At 43.1% G+C, this 18,206-nt stretch overlaps 1 protein-coding gene across 1 annotated transcript; it reads right to left on the reverse strand.

Moving 5' to 3' along the window:
* Positions 1–1,932: 1,932 nt before the first annotated feature.
* rps6kal (ribosomal protein S6 kinase a, like) lies at positions 1,933–17,827 on the reverse strand. The gene is made up of 22 exons (XM_041943837.1): positions 17,548–17,827; positions 14,881–14,940; positions 14,671–14,787; positions 14,506–14,587; positions 14,287–14,367; positions 13,313–13,392; positions 12,483–12,589; positions 11,500–11,537; positions 11,125–11,267; positions 10,930–11,000; positions 10,708–10,796; positions 10,410–10,474; positions 9,886–9,988; positions 9,581–9,705; positions 8,547–8,669; positions 7,715–7,804; positions 7,445–7,603; positions 7,206–7,367; positions 7,030–7,106; positions 6,499–6,616; positions 5,945–6,085; positions 1,933–3,172 (listed from the first exon to the last, which is right to left on the reverse strand). Exons 1-22 carry the CDS (start codon positions 17,572–17,574, stop codon positions 3,047–3,049), a joined length of 2,184 nt encoding a protein of 727 aa, XP_041799771.1. The 5' UTR covers positions 17,575–17,827; the 3' UTR covers positions 1,933–3,046.
* Between the last annotated feature and the right edge of the window lie 379 nt (positions 17,828–18,206).

Raw genomic sequence — 18,206 nt, forward strand, 5'->3', positions numbered from 1 at the left:
CAGTTGTGTTTTCCTTGCCAGGCAGACTTATTAGCCAAGTGGTTGATTAGCACCAGGAGGCCAAAACAAAGAGCAGTATGTCAAAACAATTAGCCCCACTGTTTACCTCTCAGCTCCCGGGCTGACTCCGAAATGCATCTAATGCAGGAGAGAGCGAGAGAGAGAGAGAAGAAAAGGACACGGAGTCAGCTCGGACAGTTGCAGAAAAGGACAACAGCTGGTCCATAGACCAGTGTGCGTGTGTGATGTGTGTGTGCGTGTGTGTGTGTGAGATGCGTGTGCATTGATGGGAGCAGTCCTCGTGCCTCAATCCATCTGCTTTCCTGCCTAGATCTTCCATCCTCTGCTGTCTGGTCATGACAGCTCTGACACACACACACACACACTCTCTCTCTCTTTACACACCACTGGTTAGAGGAGCTCATACTCTCAAGGGAGCGGGGGGTTGGACAGACAAAATGGAAGCAGGCGAGACTGATCATTTACATAAGGGTAAGACACAGACCCACTGAGGGACTGTGTGTTCAACAGCCACATAAACTTGTCATGTACTGGACAGTGTTTCCACCTAGTGGTGGCTAATGTGCTTTGCATCTCATTTATGTTTGTTGGGGAGGACACAAAGGGGGATGAAGCTGCTTGGGATGTGGTCATCATTTTAAAAGGGTCTGTGCGCACGAATTACAAAAAACAAAAAAAAATCCTCAAGTCCTGGGTTACATTGGGTTGAAAGCTGCACCGATCAATACTATTATAATTATTAATTATTATAATTATCACCAAACTGTGCAGTTCCCCTCAGCTGTGTGAAGCGTCTCATTGCTTTGGTTTGGCAGCCTGCAGCTTTACTGTTTCGGTTTTCTCTCATCAGCCTTGTTTCAAGGTTCAGCAGGCAGCTGTTTTCAGTGAAAACAGCTCTGATAAACCAGCTGAATGCTACCTGGCCAGCACCAAATGACAGCTAAAAGTTAGCCACCAGCCAGTGAACATAGTGGAGCATCTATCAGCACCAGAGCCGGATATTTCCCTCAGGAGCCGATGGAGACCAAAGCAAAGCTACAAGTATAGTGAATATTTGATTTGTGTAAATTGGGAGGGCAGAAACGAGGCTTCAAATGAATGCTAATGTTGCTCCGGATCAGCTGGATGTGCAAATAGGCAGTGTTTTACTAACATGTTTGCCGGATGATCTTTATAAGGGGACAAAATATCAGAGTTGTGTTTACAGCTTGTTCCGTTTCCCCCGATTGGCCTAAAAAAAATCTATCTGCTTAAATTTGACATTGTTTTGGGATATCCATCCCTGCAATTTCTGCTGCCACCCCAAGACAGCGAGTGTGAAAAATAATTACAATGCTTTTAATGCTCCAGTAAAACATTGCAGTGAAAACGCCAGTGAATTCTGCAGATTATCCAGAGAAACAGGACGGTTGTAGTCTCAGTCATGGATGTCTCAAAATCTGGCAGATGAAAACTTAAACTTCCAGCAGGGCTAGAGGAAACTGTTGTGTTATTTAGGTGAACCAACCTGTTAAAATGAGATGATGTAGCATTTGAACAAAGACATAGCACAGCCTTGTTCATTGAATACACTCAGGGGTTTTTACATCTACAGCCTTACCTCACAGTACAGCAGTTTATAGAGGCTGACATTACAGAGTCAGTTTGCTGACTGACTTGTCTTGTGCTACTGTTACACTAAATTTTATCATGTCACAGATAAGCATTTCAATGGTTCTATCAGATTGTAATGAAGGGAATTCAATGTGTCATCTCATAATTGCAACACAATGGTGGCTGTTCAGCAAGAACACCATGTGCTCTTGTTGTTCTACTGGTTTCTGCCTTGAATTAGCACATTCCCGTTCTCATGAGGAAAGGACTGATGTTTGTGGTGCATTCCGATAGAAGAACACAGCTCAGCCCGCTGGATGCATGTCAATAATGATCTTTAATGTCAATATATACAGAACTTGAAAGAAAAATAGAATCTTAAAAATCAAATGAAATAAATACAATATCATACAATTTCCACAATGTCTTTTTGAAGAGATATCCATGGAAATCTTTTTTTTTCTTGTTTTGTTTAATTCAGCCTCTCTGGTTCGATGGGGTGCGTCCCGTCCCCCCCAGAGAAATCCCTACAGCTCCCCCACATGCTCTTCATCATCTTCATTATAGATATCTATAGATTTTTTGCAAACTAGAATTTCTGTTATCGTTACCACATTGTTTCACCTTCGAACTCTAGACGTTATCTTTTGTCCATTTGCAGCTTATTTTACCTCTTTTGATACATTGTTAGCATCACAAAGTAACATGAGTCAGACTGTGAATTTTAAGGGAAAAGAAACACAGGTTGTGTCCATACATGCTTTTATGTTACCAAAAGTGCTGGCAGATGACCTCGATCATGAGGGTCTTTCTAATCCGCCACAAGCAGAATCATATCTTTTATTTTAAAGAGAGGAAACAGTCCTGTCCCTCGATGTCAGTGTCACCCTGCCAGCACTCTCACACATAAACCATTATTCACGTTGAAGAAAAGAAGTTAAGAGAGCAAAAGTAAACAAGGGCAGGAGAAAGAACTGAGGAGGATGGCAGAGTGTAGATGAAGAGCAGTGTGGGGTGGGGGTGGGAGGGGGGGCACAGTTTACCGAAGCAGCTCTGAATCAGCCAATCACAGTGAAGGAGAACATCAGCTGGTGCGTTTCTTCCCCACACGAGGAAGAAAGAATGAAAGGCGAGGAGGGCGAGTGCATATGAAAGCTGTGGAAATAAATACAAGTCTGTCTCCCCAGCAGTAACAGATATGTGAGTTTCCCCTCTTCCTCTTCAGCTGACTTCTTCACAATGCAACCTCATCCAGTGTGAGTGTGCGTGTATGTGTATGCGTGCATATGTTGGGTCTGTCAAATAAATAGATTAAAAAGGGAGACAGTAGGTCTGACTGGCCAGCACTTCGGTCTGTGCATGTGAGCGCATCTTTTGCGTACGAGAGTCCGACTGAGAGTGAGGTCAAAACTGGAGGGCGAGCGTTGTGTGTCTACATGTCTGTTGAGGTGAGTTTCTTCATGCTGCGTCTCTGGGCGAGACTGGACGCTGCCACGGGCTCCAACACCGGCTGACTTGTCTTCTGGCTCAGTGCTGAATAGGTGGCAGCCATGGCTCCCTGGAAGACAACAACATGCACACTTGGCTTTAACTTTTGAATCGATACAAGATTTGAACTTTGAAGTAGTTCTATTAACGCTTTGTTGGTGTGTTGCAGCCTGTTTGGCAACCAAGCCCAGCACAGAGGTGTGCATTCGTTCCTCAAAAGTGTGTACAGATCAGTCAGTTTTGTGCTACGAGTCCTGAATTTGTGCTCATTTCAGCACGATAACTGATGCTAATTTGGACAAATATCTCGGGCTTCAGCACATCACTCCAGTCAACTTGACAGGTTTTTCATATTTTGGGTGAGTTATGATAACATCTTATTCAACATCGTATTACACAACATTTGTTTGTTGATCTAGTGCCACCCACTTATCCAAAGATGAATCAGAAGCATGTCACACATCATCTGAACATTTACAGAATGGGAGCAGCTCTTAAACCCTTTTAACAAGTGCAGCTACATCTTAAAAAGTAGAAAAAAAACATTACATCATCAAATTAAAAGCAAATACCGAGGGCTGTGGTGCAGGCAGACAAGGTCAAGAGGTTCAGTTACAATGATACATGCTTGTGTAATCACAACTTCCTCAGTTATCCCTCATTTCCTGTCAACTCTCTACTTTCATTATTTAATAAAGGCGAACGTTCCTAAAAAATACTGCAGAGTGAATGCTGTATGTAGCTGTAGATTGTATGAGAGGATGGCAGTGGCGTCCAGCAGGGCATTTCAGTGCAAACTATTTGTCAGGCTTTAAATCACATGTGCAAGAGAGGAGAAGAGCAAGAATAGAGCACTGACAGCAGTGGGATTCATGACTAAGAACAGGATGACGAGTCTACAGTCAGCAACACCACAATTCAGACTGAGCAGTGGGAAAATGATGATGCATGGTCGCCGCTGTGCTAATAGAAAAGTTACATTTAATGCGACAACCATCCATAAAGCCTTGTCAGAACAGAGTACTTCTGCCGACCTGGTGAATCTATCCTTAGATAATGTGCACATGCATTAAAACTTCTCCACAGACATGACGGCAACCTTGTTTATTGCGTTCAGTCACCGCGCCTCAGAAATAATAGCATTCACTGAAAACTCTTGTTGAACGTTTGCCTTGAAATTCAACGTACGTGTGAGTTGTAGCACAACAAGCAAAACTGATAACATACTGTATTTCTATGACTGGTTACTAGAACATTTTCCAACCAAAGCCAGAAGTAACACAGGGGTCTTCTCTGTCTGCTGTATTACTTGAATAAATATCTACTACATATACACAACATCACCACACACACTGAGCAACAAAGCGAAGCTCTCAATTTACAGTTGATCTTTGTTCATACCCTCACCTATGATCATAGGCTTTGGGTCGTATCTGAAAGAACCAGATCACAGATTCCTGCAGGGCGGCTGGCCTCCCTCTGCATGATTGGGTGAGGAGTTCAGCAATTTCAGATTGTGCTTTTATATACAGCCGGCACCCTCTGAAGCCCTTTTAAAACAGAGATCCCACAATACAGCCACAGAGAGGACCCATCAGCATGCTAGCTTTGCTGTTTTTGCCCTGAACCAAACACCATCGGCACTTTACGGCCCCAGCGTGTGATTTTAGATAGCATGCATAGGTTAGCTTCTAACTTGTTCTTCATCTTCATTTTTGGGTTAGCTGCTAACTGCTACTAGCTGCTTTTTAAATCCCCCAGTGGAGGGTCGCACATGTTACACGTCATCAAAACGTCACACCCCTGTCCTGGCACACCGGCTTCCCCATATCCCAGAGGCGGTGATCCAGCTCTGTTCCCACCTCTGCCGCCATCTTAACGGCAGAACAACAATGCCCCCCCATGCTATGTTTGTATGTTTACAGGCGAGGTTAAATAATGTCGTGACATTGCTGCCTTGAACAGGTTGTGTCAAGGGGGTAAGGGTGCTACCCAGATAACCTCCCTCCGTAGGGAGGTGGAAGAACAACTGATCCTGCACAGGGAGATGAGGAAGTCTGCTCTGTTGTGCTGTTTTTAATGTGCCCTTTTGTGCCTTCAGGTAGAGTCATGCTGACGTGGTCCTCGAGCCTTTAGAAGAGGAGACTGTCTGATCCATTCCACGTGATGTTTTGCCTTAATTTTCTTTGTCACTTTTGTTTTCTACTCTTTCATCCTATCTGGCCTAACCTTGATATTGGAATGCAAAAAAAGATTCACCACTTCTGAAAAGTGAACAAAGCAACATCCATTTTTGTTATTTTTGTCGCCTAGCAACAGTGTTCTAATGATTTAAACCGCTTGAGCGCTGAACGTACTGCATACTCGATTTCCCGTATCAAAAATACGACCTGACGAGTTCCACTTGAAAGAAGCACCTGACCTGCATATGTGACAAGATAGAAGGATGGACACATCTGCTGTGTTGGATCTGGTATTAGTAATAGATGAGATTAGAAGTGTATGAATCACCACGGCTCACGCTCACTTTTAAATGTCAAGAGGCACAGGCAGTGCACGGGTATGACATCATGTAGAAGAGTTCAGACCCTCTTCTGGTTTGAAGATGATGTGGTTCCATGTTTAGAAACACTGAAGTGTCATGGCCCATAAGGCCTACACATGTAAGACAGTGCAGCTCATGGTAACCTACAGCTAGTTTTTAAATTCTACTACATGACAGAAAATGATTTCAAAACATTTGATCACCGTGTCACACCAATCACGATTACCTGTGCCGAGAAAGTCATGTTTTAGTTCCTGTGTCTTTACATGTCTGTCCATTAGGAGGACGTACACTCACCTTGACGAGGTGTGGTGCATCATGGCGTGTGAGCTGGAAGTGTGGTAGCGTATCTCTGCAGGTGATCCAGGAATGCTTTAGAACCTGCTCTGCTGTGTATCGCTGGTGAGGGTCTACATGGAGCATATGGGACAGCAGGTCCTGGAACATAACACAACATCCAGTCTTAAAGGTATAAGGGGAAAGAACTGAGTTCTAGTGTGTTTCCTTCCTATGAATTTATACCCTGTGTAGGTTTGTTTATTGTGTTGTCATAGACAGGCCTGGCTGACTCCCATTGATAGATAAACTCACAGTCTCAACCATAAACACACATAAGAAGAAGTGTCTGTCTTTGTTGTTCAGTCATCACTTTGTCTGCCAACTCACAAAATGAAACAGAGAAATCCACATAGGAGCTAAATTAATGTTGCAGCTAAATTAAAAAGAAGTGTATCCAGTTTATGTGGCACTTTTCAAAAACGAGTGTGCAAAGTGCTTTACATTAAACTTGCTTTAAATATGCTTTAAAGTCACATCACCAGTGCGAAGCGACAAAGTGTCAGCGAGCGTACCTTTGAGGTGTCAGATACAGTATCCCAGTTGCCTCCTGTCAAAGAGAACTTGCCAGATCCTATCCGGAGTAGAATCTCCTCTGGTGTGTCGTTTGGCCCATTAGCAAACGGCGTGTACCTGACGGGGGTGTAAGAGGCAGAGATTACGAAAACGCATAAACATATTGCAAGCTGTATTCCATCTCATTGATTTTAGTCTATTGTATAATACTCTCATGAAGCAAACTTGGCTGCCGCTTTGTGGTCATCAAACACATCATGAACACAACTATGTGAAATTCTGCACAGATTTTGCAGCAGCACAAGTTTAATCCATTGCTCCAAACTTCAGCCTGTGCACACTTAATGTCCATAACAGCACCATCAGCAAAAGCAGTGGAAGTGACAAGAGTATTGAAGTACTGCTCTATTTTGAGCTCCATCTTTGCAAAGCATTAAGACTGGTTCAGAAATTTGGACACTTCACTATTAATCACTCCCACCCACATCGAAGCCAAATTCTTCAACAGTTGCAGCTGAGTGCAGTCTTACCCTGCCAACATGGTATACAGTAGAACTCCAAGACTCCATATATCACAGGCTGCATCATAACCTTGCCGCATTAGTACCTGGACCCACACAGACAAAGCCAAACCATTAGAGTCTCATACTGACAATGGGAATTAAAAATCTCTACTAGCTAACTTCCATCGTTCCTCCTCTCTCACCTCTGGTGCCACAAAGTTGGCGGTGTAACAGGGGGTGAGGAGCAGGCCATTGCCACCCCGAAGCTGCTTAGCAAATCCAAAGTCACATATCCTGATGGAGTCAGGATTTCCCGAGTCGTCCATGTACAGGATGTTACTGGGCTTCAGGTCCCTGTGGACCACCTGGGGACAGAGGAGAAAACATTAGAAAAGAAGAGGTCTACTTTTCACTTGTGCTCGTGTGTGCACAGTTTCCTCACCCCTTGGCAGTGGAGGTAGTCAACAGTCTTGGTGATGGTGTACAGCACAGCACTGGCCTCTCTCTCAGAGAAAAACTTCTGCCTGAGGATCTTGTCCAGCAGCTCTCCTCCCTTCATCAGCTCTGTTACCAGGTATACATACCTGCCCTCATCATACACCTGACACATGCACACCCAGGCACAGGCACAGAGAGACAACCTGTCAGTACGGTGACTTACAGCTCCAAAAACTTCACTGTCATGGAACGCTCACACACAAATGTTACTGACGTCTTTCAGGGTGATGATGTTGGGATGCTGCCCGTATCGCATCAGGATTTCGATCTCTTCAGAGGGGTCCCTCTTAATTTTGTCTATAATCTGAGACACATGGTAACACAAACATGGGCAATTAAACAATGTCTAAAAAGTCTCTCTACTGAGTAACTAACTGAGTATTTAACAATCCAAACTAGCTGAGATATTGGAAACAGAAGTTGCTGCACAATTGTTTCAGCTGCTGAGGCTGTGCTGCCCTCTGCTGGTCTGATGGCACACTAACACTAACCACAATCCACACGCTTACTCAATTTTCAGTAAATTCATACACTTTGGTTCAGAAACTTTTAAGAACCCACATTCTAGAGACACCAAACTATTGCACTGAGCATTCACATTACAATCATGTAAGTTAGTTTCCCAGGAATTCCAAAACAGCTGTCTCAATGCTGATCAAATAAAGCCTTCAGGTTGTCTTAAAAATGCACAAAGACGAGGTGCTGACAACTTTGGCTTTCACACAGTTTCAAAGCAACTATTAATTCTGAGCATGACACATAATCATTTTTTCACTTTAAATGTGGTGCATGGGTGGCCTGAAGGTTAGAGAAGCGGGATTCTGACTGAAAGGTCACCAGTTTAATTCTGGGGGAGGAGGATAAATCTGGGATGTCAGTGAAAAGTACATGCCCATCCTTCATTAGCTACTGCTGACATGCCCTTGAGCAAAGAGCTTAACCCCCACCTGTTCATGTGGTGTTGTTCTGTGGCCAACAAAACTGTGATTGTACTGGCTAACTCTCAGGAGTAACTAAAATTAGCACTGGTGCATAGTGAATGCTACCTTCACAGCATAGTCCATGGCAGAGACTCGGTGTACACAGCGTTTACAAATGGAGTAGGAGCCGACCCCTATGTCCTCCTGCAGCTCGTACAGGTCAGAGAACTTGGCTGAGCCCCCGTGCATCTGGAAAGAACAAGATGTCAACTGTTACATCCTTTAACGTTCAATGAATAAAGTAAAACGAGCTACGCCGACACATTTAACGTGGTCACACAAACCATCACAATGTCACTACAGTCCACTGTTGATCTATACAAGACAACAAAAGTGTGTAGCAGTTCGGACCGTCCTGGTGTTCCCCACAGCATCCCTTTTAACACTTTTGTTCACAGCATGCCAGGGTGCAACATTAGTGGATGAAGTTATTACATATTCAGCAGTCAAACTGTCGGAGCAGATTTACCACCATTTACGAGCCATTCACACATCACTTTATGGTGGCAAAATGCTGTCAAATTAACAGTTGTGGGCACAAACGGAGCCATGCTGAGTGTGGGGAGGACAATGTGTTTGTGTGTGTGTGTCATACATCTGCAGTGTGTTATAACTGTGGCTGTTTTGCAACTCTGTGAAATTTAGCAGTTTCTTCAATCATGTCAATGAATCTTGATCCTAATTTCACTTCAATGTAGAGAAATTGATTGTTAAGCTTGCAAAGAATTCTGTGAATATTTTCAAATTGAACACAGGCAGCCAGTGGAGTCGAGAAAGGTAAGCGTGTGAGCACTACTAGAAAAGCATTCAGAGTTTTGTCAACTAAAATGCTGTGAGAATTGTTCAGTAACAGTCACAGATGCATTAACTCCCTCTCAGCAGTGTTTGAACCAGCTTTTGCAAGATGAAAACTGTAAAAACTCCACAGTAAAGCAGGGGACAGTTCACTATTGAAGATCGAGGGAACATTCTTAACCTTTTGTTCACCGATCTAGCTTCATGCAAAAGAGTAAAAAATGTTTGGAAGATAATATGGTAATAATTCACCTGTGTAAATTGTGACAGACGACACATGCAAAGCAGGGGTAATGTGTGTTCACCTGAACTATAGGGAGTATGCTGAGCAGCGGGGAGCTCTTGTTCTCATCCATAGGGGCTGGAGCAACAAAACTGAAGCCTTTGAAGAGTTGGTGGGCGTTAGCACTGGGAGGGATACCTGGGGAGTCTAAATATACAAAAGATAATTAATAAAATAGACATATGAACATACAAACACCCACTAAAATTTTGGAGTTATTTCTTGTAGTCAGTGTTCAGTTGCAGTTTCCATGGCTGCAGGAGTGGCTGTTGCTTTTTAGGCTCAACAGCACGTGAACAGAACATGTGTGTGTAGGTGTAGATTTACCTTTAGGCGTTTTAGCGGTGAACTCGGGGTCGAAACAGAACGTGTCATCTGGTTTACCTGCCGCGGGCTTGAATGGAGGCTGGAGCTCTCTCCTGTATAATTTCTGAAGAAAATGTAGGTGGGCACGTGCAGAAAACATGTTAGAAATCAAACCCTACCACGGGCTGTTTAAGAGTGTGTAAACATATGTGAAAGAGAAGCCAAGACCCCTCCCAGATTAACCCCCTTCCCATCCCTCTACAGCGTGGTACAGCCAATAGTGTCCTGCTGGCTCTTAAACACTCACGCAGGGCTATTAGTGCACACACAGTGAGAACTGGCCCACAGCCCAGACACATACAAACATAGCTGGTGTGGCCAAGACTGATGGCCAGTAGTCACCAAGCCAACCGTTTGTTAGGTGTGAATCCTCAACAGAAGCTGGAGAGTTAGGTGTGTGTGTGTGGGTCTGTGAGCCACGGGAGGGATGTATGCATGTATGTATGTGTGTGTGTGTGTGTGTATGTGCGTGTGTGTGTGCTCACATTCCAGTCGATGGTGGAAAAGAAAGCATGGCGTTTGATCTCCTCCACTCCATCGGGCCCAGCCCCTAAAGACACAGATCACTCGGGTTCAGTTAACTTGGCACGTTCGGTTTTTATTGTTTTCAGAGGATCAACACATTCACACATTTCTCTCTCTGTGGTTTTCAGCATGTGATTTAAGTGGATGCCAAAATGTTAACAAGCTCAAGCTCAGCGAGTGGCGCAATGCGAGGATCAACACACCTCATTTTCTTTTATTCCAACAGGTCTACACACAAACAGCGTAAAAGCACCTTACCGAGTCTGTTTGCAGGGTTCCGTTTAAACAGCATTCTCAGCAAACTCTGGGCTTCCAAACTTAGGAACTGGGGCATTCCCAGCTTCGCCCTGCAGGACGGAAAAGAGCAGAGAGCCACAGGTGAATAGAAAAAGAAAAGCTACGGCTGATCGTTACTTACATATCAAAACTTGTCCCACTTCTGTCATGATTTGAGCGCCTTAATCATGCATAATGACTCACTTGAGAATCATGTTCATGGTCTCATTGCGGTCCTTCCCTTGGAACGGTAATGTCCCTGTTAGCATCTCAAACTGCAAACACACAATGACAGAAAGGGAACGTAATCAACAGGATTTCCCCCCCCAAGTCAGTTCATATAAACGTCAAAGCACAAAAGATGAGCCAGTGTGTGCAGGTTTGTGTGAGCGTGCGTACCATAAGTACTCCCAGAGACCACCAGTCCGCACTCTGTGTGTGTCCTCTCCTGTTGACCACCTCAGGGGCCATATACTCCACCGTACCACAGAAGGAATAAGCCTTCTTATCAGCATCTACTGACTCTTTACTCAGGCCAAAGTCTGCACAACAGCAATGCAAAACAAGATGCACAGCTGACTGAACAGGCACATCCAGGAATTATACAATGCAAGACTTCTAAATAAGGTGTTGGTAAAAGAAACGTAAAAACAGCTTCAGGGGAAAGTCAAACCAGGACATCTACTCTCAATAAATACACACTTAATATGAAACAGTCTATTGCAGGCTACTGACTGTTCAAATTTCTCCCACTAATTACATATAAAAACATACCTGTTAACTTTATGTGTCCAGCTTCATCAAGTAAGATGCTGAAAGACAAGAACGGTGTTTCCATGGAGGTGAGCTTCAAACAATTCTTCACGACAAGGTGCCAAAACAACAGCAGCAGTACTGAAGTCATCTCATGCATTTGTTTTAAGCTTAAAGTCACCTACAAGTCTAGAGAAACATTTGCAAATCTGTTTTTAAATTCTGGAGCTTTTAAATGGACTGGTCTGAAACGAGCAGCCGTATGTGGTGAAGGTCATTTCCTGTTCTATGTAGAGCTGCGTTCCAAATACAGAACAACACAACAGCACATTAATCATAGAGAGACTTGCATGATGCTCCACTTTCACTACTGTGGATTTAAACAGCATCATTTTGGACTTCACTCAGAAAAGATCACACTTTTGAATATATTTTCTTTCTGATGATGACAAAAATTGTTCTGTAAATTATTGTCATCATTTATCTTGTAAGATTAAATGTCTCTCCACAACATCCGACACAAAATCCTTTGAGCATTTTATGCTTTACGTACACGCTACACAGGTAATATGTCAATTATATTGTAGCATGATTTCCTCTGTTTGACAATAATGTTGCCTTTAGGTCTTTGAGAAGTACACACATGCAGTCACAGACTCATCTCAGTCACTCCCTGTTTCATTATAGTCAGTATGGAGGAGGAGGAAGTAAAAGGGAGTTGCTTGGACAGAAATTACTTATGGTTACAATGCCTACATAAAACAATCATAACAGATCATTTGAAATCAGATATCTGATAAATGTACCAACTTTTTGAAATAATGAGTAATGCCTCTTGAACAAGCACTAGCTGCTGCTGCAACTTAAAGTCATCATTGGTTTTGTACTGATAAGAACAAATATCTATAAAAAGGAACCAAGCAAAAGCTGCTTGCAGCTGTGCATGTCCTTTCTGAGTCGGAGGATGAGTGTGAAGGGTCAAAGGTAAGGTCTAGGATTCATACTTCTCTGGCTTGAGATCTCTGTAAACTATGCCCAGGTTGTGCAGATGGTCGAGGGCCAGGGCCAGCTCTGCAAGGTAGAATTTCACATCTTCCTCTGTAAACATAACCTGATAAGAACTGGACAAATTTACTCTCTGAACTCAGAAGAGGAGAGAAATTCAGCAGCAAAGAAAAAAAAAACACAACTTCAACATTAAGCTTCAGCAACCACAAACAGAGAAAACAGAATATTATTATTGTCACAATATCAACATTTCAAATAGGTTTCACGATTCGGCAAGCTGTTGATTTGACATTGCCAGCAGCTATCGCTTTGGTTCTGAGACATGCTCTCAACACAAGGTCTGTCTGGAGAACAATCACACATTGTTTGAGTTCCCTGAAAGCATTTGAAAAGAGCTGATCTGAGCCTCGAACTGACAACAACTGATGATTTAAAAGCGAATAAAGATTCCAAGAAAAGCACTTGTGTTTCCACGAGGAATTTAAGTCATAATTTGAAAAAAGAAATACGCAAACATGAAACAGCAAAGACCAATGGTTTGGCAGTAGTTATGCTCTTACAAAATAAATAAAATACTTTTTAATACTGAATTTGCACCTGTTCCATTTGTAGCTGTCAACTTAATATTCTTTAGGGTTTTTAAGAGAACATTGTGGCATTTGTAGTTCAGATCTTCACAAATATGTTTAAAACACCAGGGGTAAAAAAAAAAAAGAAGAGACCTTTACATTTTTGAATGAAACGGACATGCTGTACTTTACAGATAGAACAGAGAGAAAAAGGTGCAAATTAGTATGAGATGTAAGGCAACAGGAAGTCAGCTTACCTCTTTGGATAAGCGAGTGAATACATCCCCTCCCCTGAGAAAGTCCAGTATTAAATACAGTTTCCCTTCTGTCTGAAAGGCTGGCAGACAAGGAAACAAGTAAATTAACTGCAAGCTAATTACAACCCGGCTTCCAAAGAAGTTGGGACGCTGTGTACAATGTAAATAAAAACTGAGTTTAATCATTTGCAAACAAACAACGGTTTTACAGTGTTCCTGAGCCCATATAATATCATCCTTTTTACAATCATGTGTTCACAAAGTGCTGAACCGCGCTCCATCCTCGCTTTCCAGGGTGCTCCTTTTGTACCCAATCATGACGCTATCACCTGTTACCAATCAACCTGTTTACCTGTGGAATGATCCAAACAGGTGTTTTTTTTGTTGCTCCTGTTCAATTCAGTATAAGCAGATATTTACAAAAATCAGTGAAGGTGATGAGGACAAACATTAAATATATTGCCTTTGTACTGTTTTCAATTGACATTATGTCAAAAAGGATTAGCAAATGATAACCTTCTGTTTTATTTCTTTTTACACAGCATCCAAACTTTTTTCAATCTGGTTAGTATATTCTGATTTCAACAGAGGCACTTGTATGTTTGGGTAACAGGGTGACTCATGTAACTCACTCAGAACAGCTTGCTAAACATTCACAATGATGATATTGATATATCAGAATAAAAGTAGATATTTGCATGATCCCTTGATGTTAATCACTATTTTCATGTGTGTGGTGGCAAATGCATGTGTTAAAAGCTGATCTAATATTAAATGTAACTAATTGGGGATAATTCATGTTCAATAACGGTTTAAAAACATTTAAAATATTTGATGATTGATGATAGCAATGTTATGATGAACATGAACATGCACATGAGCATCTTATCCCTAACTGAAGCTGAACTGGGATGTAATCTGTATGATTATATATAACTGCTTCCTCATTATATAAATAAGAATGTTTCTCTTACCGTAGTGCAATTTCACTATGAAGGGATGATTGACTTCCACTAAAATGTCTCTTTCCATCTTAGTGCGAACTCTGTCCCTGACTGGAGAGACAAAACAGGCAGGAACAGTGAGAGAGAGAAATTCAGCACAGAGGACATAATATACCGGGTATTTGCATGATTTGCAATGTGTTGTGTTTTGTGAGGCTGTAGATGGGAAAAAAAAAAAAGTTGCATTACCTTTCAAAGATGCCTTTTTTAGAACTTTCATTGCATATAACTGACCAGCATCTGGACCCAAGATCTTCCTGACAAGAAAAACCTGAGAAAGCAGGAGAGATTTATAAACAAACACCCACCGCTGCACTGATGGAAACATTTGATTGGCCTGCTGCGTTTCCTCACCTTGCCAAAAGAGCCCTGGCCGAGGACTTTGAGTAGTTCAAACTGAGATGGATCAGCTTTTTCGCAGCCCTCTTTCACATGGTGAGTGATAGGAATCTCCTTATATGTCCCTTCATCCTACACAAACAGTATCAGCATGAGACAGCCAGTTACGCCAACCTTCACGCGCACACACACATGCTCCAAGACCTGAAGCCCATCATTACTTACACAGTGCGAGAAAGACTCTCCCTCCTCCATGGGCTCATCCATGATCTGATGCCCATTGACCTGCAGCCAAACCAACAAGTTTCATCAGAGGAGTCGGGAACAGTAAACACTTTCGCAAAGCTTGTTCGTCCTTGTTTTCAGCTGAGCAGGACTATGACTGCAGCTGCTGCACGCCCACATGTATGATGGAAGATTCAACAGATGAAATCAATGAGTCACATCCAATGACAGTGCGCTTTCACGTTTCCAACTGCAGCTCTACTTGTTGTCAAACAGTATGGAGTCCATACTCTAAGCCCCTCCAGCTGTCCAGCTCTCATCCTGTCCCTATAAAGCCCCTCATTATTAGCATTCTAGCTTAATCCCTGGCCAGAGCAAAAACAACATGTCTGACTGGCTCTGAGAGTCTGACGTTTGTTAGGGCCACAGTCAGCATTCAGCCTCTTGGGGACAAACTAGGGTCCAGTTTTTTCAGGGCTTTTGGCTGATGGTCGTAGCAAGATGCTTTTTTTTTGACCACAGAGAGACATGCTTTGTTCTACTCAGGATTACATTCAGAAGCCTGTGAGCCCTCTGTTTTCTTTATTCAAACAGCCGGACACTGTGCTATTGTCAGCGGAGGACTGTCACATATCTCAGCCAATAAATCAAACAATAATCTGACCCCCTATAGCATTAACCAGGTCTACATATTTCAGCTCTGTGCTGAAGCTCAGCCTGCGTGATGTATTCAGTCCAGTGTGTTTGTGTGTTGAATTCCACCAAGCCTCTGAAGAGGGGGGATGAGTCATAGCGCTACGCAAGCCCACTCAGTGGGTGGAGCCACCAACATACACTCACTCACATCCTCTGAACAGAGGCCAGCAAACACACTTTCCAATATCTGCGCTCTATAGAATAACAGTAAGAACATGAACATTCAAATCAGTCAGGATACGCACTTCAAAGTAGGACACCACATAGAGAAAAGTCAAAATGTAAGCCCTGGTGCATCTCTGAAGTGTAACATCCAGGCTGGCCAAAGCCAGGGCAGTGCTTGTGTCATAATTCACACATACATTTTCACTCCCACCTTTGCTGTGGCTCATCGAGGCTTGTAACAGAGTGCAGCCTACACTCGCACAACCAGTCGAGCCTTTTTCAGCCATCTGAAAACGATGTCTGACAGCCATACGTAATAATAATATGGACTTATGATCGCTGATGCTGGCATGAAATTATCTGATTAAATATCATCATCAAGGTCAAAAGTGATGCAAAGTGGATTAAACAACCAGCTTCACTGCTCGCCCAGTTTAAGCGGCTCCGCTTAATGTTTACATCTGTGCTTCTGTGCTTATCTGGGCAGCTTTTAAAGGAGCAGCATTCGGTGAACAGCAGATTAATGTGCTTACGTGTGGCAAGAGATCGGTCAAAACTTGATGCTAGACACAACAGTTGATGAATTGTTCGATATTTCCATGCCACCTACATAAACATGAGGTCCCTCGACAACAAAAAAGTCTGTGGCAGAAGTCTCCATAACTCACAGGAAGAGTTTGGTTCATCAAAGAATGGACTGGGTCAAAGGCGTATGTAGCAATCGCTCTCTGTTGGCTTTAAAACAGTCCCAGCAGTCAGTCAGACAGTTTGCACTGTAGGTGTGAAAGACTGGAAACAATCCCAGAGATGGAGAGGTTTGGGCTGTCAGGTTGGCTCAGCAGCACATAAAAAATAAAGTCAAATAAAATAAACCTCATCATGGGCCCATGCAAAAGCAAAATGAACCTCTCCACAGTTAAAAGCATTTAGAGAAGTTTTTAACAGGTGTCTCTGGTTTTCTAAAGGTCTGAAGATGACCAGTTAGCCTATAATTAGAGCAAAGGTTTAGATTCCAGCAAGAGTTAGCTGTTGTTGGGAGCCTGGTATAAACAATATGAAGCCGTATTTGTTTATCACAACTTCATTTAACTAATTCATTCCATACAACTTACTGTCAGCTGTTTAGATCATTAGTTTTATCAGATTATGAGTTATTACGTATCTTACAAACCGAAAGTTATGACTCGTAACAGCATCACTAATTCACTTGCGCTGCTGACAAGCCAGCCCTCAGTTGTGAAGACGTCTGACCAAATTTAACTCAGCTAGTGTTAAACTTTGCGTCAATTTAACGTTGCTGAAACATGTTTGTGCCTTACTATAAACATGTAAAAACACTTTACCAGCTCTTCCATGAACTAGACGGTGGAGGCTGAAATAAAAAACTTGCTTCCAAGTTTCAAGCCTGCAAGCTGTCAGCTAGCAAGCTAACCGAATGCTAATGCTATATACGCTAAGCTAGCTATGAAGCAAACTCCTCTTGAGAAGTGTAAATAACAACAAAAGCTAAGAGGGGGTCGTGTGTCACTGGATAAAGAGCCCGTCCTCTGTGCGGAGCAATGGGCGGTGGCGAAAGCCGGGACGGGCGGCTATCAAACTAATAAACCCGGACAGTGCAACAAAAATAAACATCTAACCAGCTGTTAGCGTTAGCTAGCGCGTTAGCATGCATCACGGTGCGCTGCAGGTCGTGACGCGAATTTAAGCTCTACCCAGCCTCGCAGGACAAGCTAACTTAACGGGACAGCACAAACCAAAAACAATGTTAAGCAAATTAATATGCAAACCACGCGTTTACCAACTCACCTCACTACTAACGCTGTTTACCTCCATCTTGTGCCAGGATTCCTCTCTAAGCCTAAGGCATCGTAGTCTACCTAGACCCCCGCTCCACGTTGCATGTCTTCCCCTCTGTGGAAGTCCGGCTATTCTGCTTTGATGACCAGATGCAAGCTGTGTGGCTGCGGACCGCTATCAGGATGGGATCGGGGGGTCGGCGCGGGGAATAGTTGATGTTAATGACTGGACCATACGCTCGCCGAGAGCACCGCTACCCAGCCATAGATGCGAATATGGCGGCTATCGTGGTACCTGATCGTCAGTGAATGAGAGTTTATTGACGTATTTATGACGCAATTCAGTTAAGGATTTCCCCCGTCCAAACCAAAGCAACGGATCTCGAGATAGAGAGAGAGAGAGAGAGAGAGAGAGAGAGAGGACGTGGTGGCGTGAGGGGGGGGGGTTGATGCTGCATGACACGCTGCGTGTGACAAACATGCATCCGGGTGATGGGCCATTTGCTTGCGACTGAAATAGTCACTGCCATCGTAACAGTCAAGGAGATTCATTTATGGTTGACGCAGGATACAATTAGGGTGCAAATCAAGCATCTCTCGCTATGAGCCACGAATCTAAGTCTCGGATCTTAAGTGTGTAAGTTGAATGTTTTAAAGCCACTGTTTCAT

This window comes from Chelmon rostratus, chromosome 9, assembly GCF_017976325.1.
Source record: "Chelmon rostratus isolate fCheRos1 chromosome 9, fCheRos1.pri, whole genome shotgun sequence".
In the NCBI taxonomy this organism is placed as follows: domain Eukaryota; kingdom Metazoa; phylum Chordata; class Actinopteri; order Chaetodontiformes; family Chaetodontidae; genus Chelmon; species Chelmon rostratus.

Coding starts and splice junctions, on each gene's coding strand:
- rps6kal (XM_041943837.1), bottom strand. CDS start 17,574: ATGGAGGTAAACAGCGTTAGTAGTGAG. Junction 11,001..11,124: donor GGTCTCTGGGAGTACTTATG/GTACGCACGCTC, acceptor GTGTGTTTGCAG/TTTGAGATGCTAACAGGGAC. Junction 9,989..10,409: donor TTTCCACCATCGACTGGAAT/GTGAGCACACAC, acceptor CATTTTCTTCAG/AAATTATACAGGAGAGAGCT.